General features: G+C 48.7%; 1 protein-coding gene across 1 annotated transcript in view; it reads left to right on the top strand.

Annotated features, from left to right (window-relative positions):
* The window catches only part of LOC147702949 (uncharacterized), a 4,293,369-nt gene that overhangs the window by 2,637,986 nt on the left and 1,642,822 nt on the right, over positions 1-12,561 (top strand). Inside the window, exon 23 of the mRNA XM_086929459.1 lies at positions 3,480-3,781. Within this exon, the coding sequence (XP_086785585.1) occupies positions 3,480-3,781 (302 nt within the window). The remainder of the gene's footprint in view (positions 1-3,479; positions 3,782-12,561) is intronic.

Below are 12,561 nucleotides of genomic sequence, written 5' to 3'. Positions count from 1 at the left end.
GGCTTGCGGCAAGGGTGTATATCTACCATTTACAACTTTTCCTTTGACTGACGCAGAGATTTCTGCTGGTATGTTAATTACAGGATTAATTGGCGGGTCAATTTCTATTGGTACAGAAAGCGGGGCCTGATTATTCAGAAAATTGTTAATGCGTTCACATTTAATCAATAAGTTATTAACACATTCCCTCAATGTCTTTGTAATGTCTGTTGCAATTTGGATTAAAGCTGATTCAAGCCTCTCTGTAAAAAGTTTTTCCAAAAGTTCTGTGAGGCCCTCCTTGGTAACATAGGAGGCCTGCTGTCCCCCAGTTTGAATATTGACCGTAGTTTCTTCCACACCCACAACCTCAATGCTAGCAGGTTTTACAGTGATAGGAAGTTCTGGGGAAGGCAGGACAGTAGGGGTCTGTGGCAAGTTTGCCCGACATGATTCGATTATGACCCTCAGCTCCTGTGGTACACAGCTGATGGGCGAGGGGGTTGTAGTGCTAATGCTTTCAGATGTGGTTTCCAACCCCGATGCACGTTCAGAGACAGTTATCTGGGTGGTTAGTTCGTCCACTTTAGAAGTCAAATATGTAATAATGCTGGTCGTGTATTTTGGGACCTTAGCCTTAGCTTCACCCGGCAATGAGGTAACTAATTTTCGCTTACCCATGGTGTTAGGGAAATGGCCCGTCCCGTCCCTGGTCGTCCGTGGACGGCCTTAGACGGCCCGCCCTCTGCCCGGGCTCTGCCTGGCGCCGCCCGCGCGCGTCCCGCGACGCGGAGGGAAGGGCGCTCTCAAGTACGCCTCCGGCGGAAGTCCCTGGTGGCAGGCGGCGTCCCCGCAGCTCCGGGGACGCTGGGAAATGTAGTTTAATCATCTCCCGGCCCCTCTCGGCGGCCGCGAGTGGACAGCGGCGGCGGGGGCAGCAGGGAAGGCAAGGGTGGCTGTAGTCCCGGCTGGAGTCCTGGCAGCACAGCGGTAAGCCCCGTAGGCAACAGCAGAGGTCCCCGCTTTGCCGAGGGAAGGGCGCTCTCAAGTACGCCTCCGGCGGAAGTCCCTGGTGGCAGGCGGCGTCCCCGCAGCTCCGGGGACGCTGGGAAATGTAGTTTAATCCTCTCCCGGCCCCTCTCGGCGGCCGCGAGTGGACAGCGGCGGCGGGGGCAGCAGGGAAGGCAAGGGAGGCTGTAGTCCCGGCTGGAGTCCTGGCAGCACAGCGGTAAGCCCCGTAGGCAACAGCAGAGGTCCCCGCTTTGCCGAGTCAAGGGCGCTCTCAAGTACGCCTCCGGCGGAAGTCCCTGGTGGCAGGCGGTGTCCCCGCAGCTCCGGGGACGCTGGGAAATGTAGTTTAATCCTCTCCCGGCCCCTCTCGGCGGCCGCGAGTGGACAGCGGCGGCGGGGGCAGCAGGGAAGGCAAGGGAGGCTGCAGTCCCGGCTGGAGTCCTGGCAGCACAGAGGTAAGCCCCGTAGGCAACAGCAGAGGTCCCCCTGTTTTGACTCTCATCTGTAACAAAAGTCTGGGAAGATATGGTAAATGCATCAATTTCTGCCGCTTTTTCCTCAATATGAATATATACATATTTATACAAATATATACACATGCATGTGTTTATATAAGTATATACCTATATATATAGTATTAAATATTATTGGAATACATTTAATCTACATTATATTAAATCTATATATTAAAATATTTAACATTTACTTCTTTAACCCCTTGGATGCGGCCGTCCGACGCAACAGTAGGTGTGTGCGTCGGACGGCCGGGAGCCGTCCGGTTTGCGCACTCTTCAAATGTGCAACGTCGCGGGGAAATTCCGCCCTCATTCAAAGGGTTAAAATTTGTTTACATTTTTAAAATTCTGTATATTTGTCTATTTTTGGATGATATTAGTATCAATAAAAAAAAATTCCTGATATTTTTGTCCTTAACTTTAAAAGTATAGGATCATGTTATTGAGGTAATCAATATTTTTGACACAATATTTTTGGCCACAACCTTGTTTACAACGATACTGTCTCAGTGGTCCTCAGATGGGAGAGAGCTTACAATGAAGAAGCAGTGAGTGACCTTTGAATTTTAAAAGTAAGGATATCTAGTTTTAAGATATTCTTTAAATATGATGGCAATGCATTGTCTGTTTTTGAGTTTTTTTGTGCTAATATTTTATGAATAATTCTTGCAAAGCCATGTGGGAGCCATGTTTAGATTATGACTAAAAAAGTCTGTAGAACAGGAATTGATTGGTCTATATTTAAGGTATTTTGTGATTTGCCTATTTATTTTCTTTTGTATTCTGTTGGTGCTGTGGAATTTTAAAATACAGTCCCTGTGTTCTTCTCCTGCCAGTCAATCGATGGAGGGGGGGGGGGGGATCGCAGGAGTGCCTCATTGCTACCTTTGGTTATGGTGTGGTATCCCGAGTAAATGGAAGAGTGATGACTTAGGATGACAGTAGAAAAGAAAGTTGGTTGAGAAATAATTGGCAGGTTTCTTTAAAAGAATTTTGTAGCTGGTTTATGTGATTGCTCATGGATCAGCATGCGATTTCTTTGGGTTAGTCAAAGTAGATGAAAGGAGAATGTAAGTGCCTTTCAATTGTATGTTGTTATAGTGGGTGTGTGTCAAGGTGAGATTGGGATGGATAGAGGCAATCCTTGTTCTTTTGAAGGTTAAGTTGTCCGTAAGTGTTACACTGTTACTCCTGACACGGGCAGTAGTAAAACTTCTTCCAGGGTTGGGTAAAAGAGTGGTTGGCGGTAAAGTGAACTTGTTACTGCTCAACAAATTTTCTCATGAGCAAATCTACACATCCCATATTTGCTTGTGCTAAAATGCAGTTATCAAATATTTTCTAGGAGTCTTGATGTCTTGACCTACTTCTGTAAATTCTTATTCTCTAAACTTTGCAAACATGTGTGCACATTTTTATACTGGAACCACTGTTAGTAGTGCAGTCTGAACATATATTTCCTACTAGGGCTCAACCTAATAATAAAGGCTTTGTATTAATGATCCATAACACAATTTCGAAGAGCATTGACATATGGGAACAAATGTTACCTTAACTCCAGACAGTGGCTTTCCCTGACTTGTTCCAAAGACAAAATAAATATGAAAATGTGTTGGGGCTACAGAAATTCCCCACACCTGAGCTTTATTTGGCACCTGCAAAACAAAAGGCCTGTTAAGGTTGAGACAACAGAATGGGAAATTATCTTTAGATTTTGCATGTTTTCACCAGCCATTAGGAGCTCAAACTGACAATTTGTACTATTAACACATCTCTGTCTAATTTGCTCCAGGGTTTAAACTGAAGGGTAAACAGCTGGTAGAGCAAATTACACCTCACTTGCAATCTTGTTTCGGACTCAAACATAAATTGGAGTAAAAAAATTGAATATCTTCCAACTTTAAACAAGGACTTAGTACATTTGTTGTAATTTCCATCACACTTATATATTTTTATTTCTCATTTATGCTGCAGGAAAGTGACAAGGAAATAAACCGTCAAGAAAGCAAATCTGAATCAAAAGATGCTGTTGTAAACGTGGATCAAGGAGAGAGAAAACCAAAACAAGAGCATATGCTTCCCAGGGAGAGCACTAAGATTGTTTCAAAATTACCACAAGAGAGTAAACCTTTAATCCCTGAACTAACTGCCCTTATCCCACCTACAAAGGATTTGACTGTTTCCAAGGAATTGCCCAGTGTGGCAATGCCAATCATGAATCCCAACTCTGGGAATCTTACTCTTTCAAGCAATTTGTCAAGCATCACCAGTGTAAGGTTAGTGCTAACATTAAGGATCCTTGTCTCCTTCCCTTCAGAAGGTGTAGTTGTACAAGTTATATATGTTGACTTAATTAGAAATATACCTTCTTGGCATGAAAGCAATTAAATAGCTTGAAATGTGCACAAGTTACTTAATGGGAGCTAGAAAGTTTTTAGGAAAAGGCACATTTGATTCTTTGAATGTGCATTTTACCTTAAATGATTATTTGTTAAAATAATTAGTTGCTAACAAATTTTATTTGATAAAATGCTTTTAATGTGATACATTTATCATAGATTCAAGTTCTTTATGACTGTTATGTGACTTGGAATAGCTATCATTTTTGTTATTTTGAACTCTGAGTCAATGACATGGCTTTGATTTTTCATTATTTATAAACGTATTTTTTGTCCTACGTATTCTTTTCACTAAAGAACATGCATACTATGCAGCATCACTTGAATCCCCCAATATGTAAGATAGCCAAAATAAGGAAATTTATGATATGAGTTTATATTTATTTTGGTATTGCCCCTTCTGTACATTGTGTACATTCAAGATGCTTTCATTAAGTATTTTTGTGTTGTAACTGACCCAAAAAGAGCTCTATGCCACATAAGATCAACACTATGCAGTACTCTACTGATAATTAACGAAGGGCTAATTCTTCAGGCTCATACCAGCATCTAGATCTCAGATTTGACGTAGTGCCTTACATAAAATTATGTTGCTTCAAATTGTCTTTTAAAATTGTCAGTACTTTCTTTGAGCTTTTCTTTCTCAAACTCCCTACACGACCACTAAACTCCCTCAGCACCTGCACACTAGCAAGCTTATTTACCCAATAAAAACTGTAAATCCATAAAGTAAAACACCTATCTTTCTGAAGGGAGATCCCGGTACTCCATAATTGATCAGGAGAGTGGTTTTATGATTTAAAGGAAAACTCTGACAAATTGTTAAGGTTCTCATTTGAAAATACCGAATGAACAAAACGGTTCATCAATCTTAGAATAGGGAAACTGCATATTCGACAAAGGCTGCTACAGCAAGTATCTGATAGTGAATACTAGCCACAGATTCCTTACCTTTGAATTCCCCCGGGTGTCAGGCTGGATCCAGAAGATTTTTCATGAGCAGTACCCTGCTCACCAGCAGGTGGTGTTTATCGGCTCTGTGTGGCATCGTCCGCCCATAGGCACCACTGATGTCTGTTCTTTTCTTTCCTTGACAGCCAGTGCTGATTCGGGGAAGGGCTACCCGTCTGTCATTTTCTGACAGACTTTTTTCAATTTTTTTTAGCTATTTTCCCCTAGTGTGTCGAGGATGTCATCTTATAAGACAGGTTTTAAGACATGCAGCGACTGTCACAGGCCAATGTTGGTGAATGACCTGCACTTTATCTGTCTGTGATCCCTGGAGTGTGACCACAACACCAAGTCATGCCCAGATTGCAGTGCCATGATCCCGAAGGCTTTGAGGAAGCATTTCCTGAAGCTGTTGGTGGCCCGGCACGCAACTCCATGGAAATCCAGATCCCGGTCATGGGAAAGCGCCCTTGGATTGTTCGTGAAGCCTGAAGTCCTCTTCTTTTCATTCAAAGTCCTAGAAAAAAAGCAAGAAGCTGGAGCGTTCTTTGACTTCTGCTTGTCTGGCCACCAATGAGGAAAGGGAGCATCAGCACTTAAATCATGGTTCTTCTGAGCCTTAACCTGGGCTGACTCCGTGCCTCTCCTCTTTTCTGGGAGCTAAGTGACCCCGTCCAACTCAAAGAGTTTTAGGAGGCCATGAGTCTAATTTTTGGGAATCCTCACCCCTTAGGGCCCCGCGGGGTCGAAGGATACCACATTGTTTCTGAGCCGGCGGTACCCAAGAAATCCATTCCTGGATCTGGACTGACACTGGTCATACCATCTCGACCTTCCCCGCACTGGTCCTGATGCTCTCAGTGCCCACCGGCTGCACCATACCCATGTTGATCCCCACCTCCAACACGGAGCCGGATGGGTGTTGCCTGACGCTGACTCCAACAGGAACTGCGCTTCCTAGATCGGAGCTTAAGCCTTATTTCCATGGGCTTGGGCTTGGGTAGGAATGGAAGAAGCAAAACAGAAAGGAGTAGCCTGGTCCAAAATACTGTAAGTGTGCCATATTTAATCCAGAACCATGAGTCCATTAATAACACTGAAGTGATAGCACTGGGCTAGAAAAATTCCCATCAGCCCACCCATCTGGTGGAGTATCGTCACGTGGGAGATATATCATAAATCCAGATCTCGATCAATGCACCTGATGATGATGCGGTGATGGATTTTGTGGATATAATCTTAGACCACAGTGCTTCACAGGTGATGCCAATGGAGTGCAGTGCAAGTGGAAAGGGGCGACCACTCGGTCCCCCCGAACGTATGGCAGAGTACCACGATCCCCCCGGGAAGCCATCTTGGGCGGGAGGCGAGTCTCGGCTGGTATGCCCGAAGCGGCGTAGCCGGGGCGCGCCTTTTCCCGCCCTAGAGTGGGTTGGCCTAGACACTGACGCGGCTGGCCACGCCCTAGGGGCAGGCAGGGGCGGGTTTACGCCCGCCCTGAAGACGGATAAAAGGAGAAGCAAGATCCGAAGGCATCCTCTTGTTCCTGTGCTCTGAAGCTGCACCTCCTCGCTGCACGTGAGCTCGAGACGGAACGAAGAGCCAATTTTGAGCGTTGTAATCTTTCTTGTTTATTTTCCAGATACTCTGTTGGAGAATGCCGAAGAAGGCGGGAAAGCGCATGACTACTGACCAGATGCTGCGCGTTCTTATGAAAGAGATGACCGAGTTAAAGAGGCGAATGGATGAAAACGAGGAAGGGGGACCGAAACGTCCTTTGGCGGGAGCAGCCCCGGGGGGGAAAAACAAGAGGCCCAGGAGAGGGAGAGCTGTGGAAGACATCCCGGGCCCCAGTACCCCGCTAGAGGCACCCACCCCCGTGCCGGAGGGAGGGAATCCGATTCCTGTGGTGGTCACCCCCGTGTCCGGGGACGATATGCCGCCCGAGCTGGCAGCACAATTAGCAGCGTGGTTGGGTAAAGATAGTGAGGGCGCCACGGCTGTCGACGCGCAGGTGCTGATGAAGCAACTGCGTGAGTCACGGGAAGCAGCAAAGGTATCCACGCCGGCTGCGGCAGTAGAGAAGCCACAGGGGACAGGTTCGGTCGCGGAGACACCGTCCGGTTCAGGTAAGCGGCCATTGCCGATTGCAAGGGATGAGTCTGCACCTTCTCGTAGGGAAAGGGTGGGTCAGCATGTTCCCTTGGCTATTAAGGAGAAGATATGGGCGGGGGAATATGTAAACATGTTCTCGTTACTTACTGATCACTATGAGATGGAGCATGTTAAGGGCCAGAAGGATCTCATGCATCCGAGTGTTTGGCGCGCAAAAATGGCCGCCTTTAAGGTGAACGAAAACATTGGCAATTGGGGCAAAGCGTGGGGGGTCTTTACATCGATTTTGGGGGAACGAAGGCCCGATCTGCTACACGAATTGCCGATTTATCAGTCACGAATCATGGGGTACTCGGTATCACATGAGGGTAATCATTGGTTCTGCTATGATAATCTGTTTAGAAAGGCTAAAGAACATGATAAAAACTTAACTTGGGATTGTTATGATTCTGTGTCTTGGGATAAAATGAAGGAGACTGGTATGTTGACAGTGCCATTGGTGGGGAGTAACGTTGGCGAATCCTCCCGCCAGTATGCGGGGACGCCCTTTCGATCAGGTGCGGGTATCGACAATCACTCGAGGCCTGCCGGAAATACAGGAAAAAGGGGGGTTTGTTGGAACTTCAACACGGGTAAATGTACCAGGCCCCAGGGATCGTGTAAATTTAGACACGAATGTAGTGGGTGTGGGCAATCATCCCATCCTGAGTCCACGTGCAGAGCCAAAACGGGTGATAATGGGGGGAGGGGAGGCGCCAAACAGGTCTAACATAGTCCGAGGGGCGCCTTTACCTTCCCCGATTGATACTCTGGCGATGATCCCCTGGCTCAGTGAATACCCGGATCGTACTTCTGCTGGGGTGTTGCGGAACGGGTTTTCTTATGGTTTCCGCATCCCAGTGGGGGACTTTCAGGGTGTGGAGAAATGTAAAAATCAGCTATCGGTCTTGCAGCATACGACCGTGGTACAGGATAAAATCCGGAAGGAGGTGACTCGAGGTCGAGTCGCCGGCCCGTTTACTGTACCCCCGGTTCCTAACTTTGTTTGTTCCCCTTTAGGTGTGGTCCCAGAGAAGGACCCGGGTGAGTTTCGGCTGATACATAATTTATCAGCCCCACGTGGTCTTTCCGTTAACGAAGCGATAGACCCGGAAGTGTGTTCGGTGCGGTACGCATCCTTCGATGAGGCCGTAGCCATTTTGAATCGCCTGGGGCCCGGGGCGCTGATGGCAAAGTCTGATATCGAGTCAGCGTTCCGGTTGCTCCCGGTACATCCAGCCGACCAGCGGCTCCTAGGTTTCATGTTTCAGGGTTATTATTACATGGATAGGTGTATGCCGATGGGGTGCTCTATATCCTGTGCCTATTTCGAACAATTCAGTAGTTTTCTACAATGGATCTTCACAAAGAAGACGGGTTTCCAACATGTGATGCATTACCTTGATGATTTTTTGTTCCTGGGGCCAGCTGGGGATCCGGAATGTGGGCAGGCTTTGGCTCAATTTTGTGTTTTAATGAATCAGTTTGGCGTGCCATTGGCACCAGGTAAGACTGTGGGGCCTTCCACTTGCCTCGAGTTTCTGGGGATCGAGTTGGACTCCGATGAAGGTTGTTTTCGTCTACCTGCCGAAAAAGTGTCAAAGTTCAGGACATCCCTGCAAATATGTATAAATGGATCCAAGGTTAAGCTGCATCAGTTACAGCAGCTAGTTGGCCAGTTGAATTTTGCCCTGAGGGTTATACCAATGGCCCGCCCCTTTTCTCGTTCGATTGCTCAAGCCATGGTCGGCCTGAAGGAGGGCCATCATCGCACGAGGCTCTCGGCTGAGGTCCGCCAGGACATGCGCATTTGGTAGGCATTCCTGGCGGATTTCAATGGTCGGGTCGTCTGGAACAAACCAGCCGTGTCCTCTGACGAGCTGGGGCTGTGGACGGATTCGGCAGGGAGTATAGGTTTTGGTGCCATCTTCGGCACAAGATGGTCTGCACAAAAGTGGCCGACATGGTGGCATGACAGTGGGCTGACAAGTAACATTGCTTTCCTGGAACTTTTCCCCATTTTAGTGGCCCTGAGAACTTGGCCCGAAGGGTTCATGGATCACTCTGTGGTATTCTGGTCTGACAATATGACCGTGGTCGAATGTATCAATAGCCAGGCAGCACGATGCAAGTGGATTTTGAGACTACTCAAAGAAATTGTTTTACTGTGTATGCAATTGAATGTGTTATTCAAAGCAAGACATGTCCCAGGGGTAATGAACCAGGCAGCTGATGCACTGTCTCGTTTTCGTATGCAGGCTTTCTGGGGTTTTCTTCCCACAGCGGACCCGGAGCCGGCACCCTTTCCCGAAGCTCTCTGGTCTCTCGGTGCCCCGAACTTCGTAACCTCGTGGGAGAGAGTTTAGCACCCAGGACGAGGAAGGCATATGAAGGGGCGTTCCGGTCCTATTTGGCCTTTTTGGGGACTGATAGAGAGGAGCTTTGGGGCCAGGAAGAGTGGGTGGTGAATTTTCTGATGTCCTTACATCGGGTCGGGAAATCGGTGGCCACGGCTCAGAGGCATCGGGCTGCCATTTCCTTTGTTGCTAGGGCACACGGGATCCTTGACCCGACAGCGTCTTTCGTTGTACAGAAAGCGCTACGAGGGTGGCAACGCCTTGAGGGTCGCAGAGTAGATGAAAGGCGCCCGATAGGTTTAGATAGGCTGGCCCAGTTGCTATCCAGACTCCCTGCTACGTGTTCATCTCAGTTTGAGACAGTGTTATTCCGAGCCGCTTTTACGCTGGCATTCCATGGGGCTATGCGGGTAAGCGAACTAGTGGCGAGGAACAAGCAGGATGTGGCAGGAGGATTGTGCCAGGAGCACGTCCGGATCAGAGGGGAGACGATGACGGTCTCATTTGTCAGGTCCAAGACCGATCAAAGTGGGATGGGTGACTGCGTAATCATACGCAGGATTCCCGGGTCCTCCATGTGCCCGGTAAGGTGTCTAGAAGATTATTTAGCACGAAGGGTGGCATCATGGGGGGGGACCTTGTTGAGACACGCTGACGCCACCCCACTGACAAAGTTTCAGTTTCAGCGGGTGCTTGCGATGTCGATTGCCGCTGCGGGCTTGAACCCGGGCGAGTTTGGGACCCATTCCTTTCGGATAGGGGCTGCTACAGAAGCTACAGCCAGGGGTCTGGATGTTGAACAAGTCAAACGGGTGGGGCGTTGGTCCTCCAATTGTTATAAAAGGTATGTGCGGTTGCACATGTTGTGAAGCTGTAGCAATGTACTCACGCTTCTTGTTTTTGTTTGGTTTTCAGTTGCGCAAGCCTACGAGGCGGGGCGGACTTTGCAGTCGACCCAACACCGGGCCAGCGGTCAGACATCACCGGCTGTGAAAAAGGAGGTGTGGGTCGTGGGCCACTCATACGTGAGACGTGCCGCGGACGTATTCAAGGCAGGTGATATGATTCACGTAGCTGGGGAATACGGGTACAGTGTGTCCTTCTACGGAAGAGGCGGTCTCTGTATTGACCAGTTCCAATCATTTTTTGAGGGTTTGCTAGGGCGGACGAGGTCACCGCCGTCTGTAGTCATAGTACATCTTGGGGGCAATGATTTGGTCACCACTGGTAGACGACTTCTTCTTGAGGCGATGCTTTCCACTGTAAGTTGGTTAGCGAGGAGAGTTCCAGGGTGCACAATTGCATGGTCCCATATGATCCCACGAAAAGTGTGGCGGGGGGCTATTTCGGTTCCTGCTTTAAATCATTCTGTGAGGAAGCTTAATAACAAAGTGAGTAGGTTGTTCCGTTCCAGGGCACTGCATTCTATTCCACACGGGTGTATTAATGATGATGGTATGTATTTGGGGGATGGAGTGCATTTGTCTCGGGTGGGGAATGAGTTACTCATAGGAGACTTCTTAGCATGGCTAAAAAACGTTACACCATGACCTTTAGGTAGGAGTGTTGTGGGGGGTCCGGATAGCCGGTCAACTATCCGGCCTGTGGCGGTAAGGTCATGATCGGTGAGCACTAATTGGAAGATCCCTATGAGTGGGCGTCACCCAGCACGGATGGGAGCGCTCGGGGGAGGTGGCCATTGGCCCCTCAACGGGGAGGCGGTCCCTTCTAAGGATGGGTCGCCGAAAGAAAAGGAAAGGCGGTCAAGGCCCCTTCCTGGGTAGGAGGGGTTACAGCCCCCTCCTGGGGAATTTCCCGGGGCCAGGACGTCTGCGACGGCAGATGTGGTAAGTTGTGTGGTGTAGGAAGGTGGCTACCTGACTATGGTTACCCCAGATTTTTTGCCCTGTGTTTAGCTGGTTTTCGACTTAGTTGGCCTGGTTCCCTGCTAATCAGGGCCCCAGGCTATCTGCTCTCTCTGTAAAATGGATTCCATGTACCCTAGGTGCATAACTAGATTGGCTTGGGTCACCTTATCAGCCCCTGTACAGAGCACTATAGGTGCCCAGGGCATAGGTGCATCCAAGGCCTACCAGGGGCTGCAGCATATCTTTTGCCACCCCTGGCTGGCTATCTAAAATTGACACAACTGGCTGATCACTCAGCTGGGGCAAGGTGGTGTTATCACCCCTTGCTTAGATATAGTATGCCTATATCTAAACCTATCTGGACACATATAAACCTGTGAGCCACTCCTATGGCAGGCCTTAACAATCCTGAAGGCAGAGTGCGTGGTTTAATGTGAGATGGTGCTCTAGCATGAGCTGAGCCTGTCTGCAGCTGTCGGGACCAATTCCCTTAGCTGTTCCGGGATAATGCCAAACCATATACTATTAAGTGCATTATAATCCTCGCGGTTATATGTCAACTTTGGTTTGGCTTTATCAAAACATGTCGTGTAAGGTGTCATACGATTTGGAATACTACCCCCTCGCCAGTCCTGGCGACGGGGGTAGCATTCCACCCCTCTAGAGGGGACGACATGTTACTTTTGCTAAAACGCGGTTGATTTTTAAAAGAGCCTCAGATCCACAAAATGGATGCTTCTGCCACAGACACATGTCTGACCTCCTGCTGCTGACCGAAACTCAGCAGAGGAGGCCTGGACAAAGGATTTCCTGTCACAGGGAGGTGTGACACCACCCCAGACAGGAGATAGTGGATTGTAGCAGGGAGGTTTGAATGAAACCAGACAGTGCCTGGGGAGCACAAGGCTTCCCCTTGCATAATCCGGTCAAACCGGTTCTGGGGCAGCCCAGCCCCAGCTCCAGTGAGACCTGGACAAAGGAAAGGGGGTGTAACCACCCCCCTTCTTGGTCCCACCAATAGGGGAGGGACCTAGCAGGAGATCCACCCCTCAGATTGGAATAAGAGGGGGAGCAGTGCTAATGCAACTCAGATCATCCTGAAATCAACTTTAAACTAAGAAGACGACTGGACTTCGACTTTCTGATGAATAGAAGACTGAAGAGCATCTCCCTTGTGGCTTAGGAAGGGCCACCCTGTGAACACAGGCACCACCCAGCACCTCGACGTCTGCTTTGCCGCCGCCTCCCGCCGGAGCCCGAGCCCAGAGCCTGACAAGACCCAGCTTCCCAGACTTCTCACAGCCCGATCCACAGTCCCTGCAAAGAA

This window comes from Lissotriton vulgaris, chromosome 7, assembly GCF_964263255.1.
Source record: "Lissotriton vulgaris chromosome 7, aLisVul1.2, whole genome shotgun sequence".
Lineage (NCBI taxonomy): Eukaryota > Metazoa > Chordata > Amphibia > Caudata > Salamandridae > Lissotriton > Lissotriton vulgaris.
This window is presented reverse-complemented; position numbering and strand designations above follow the sequence as displayed.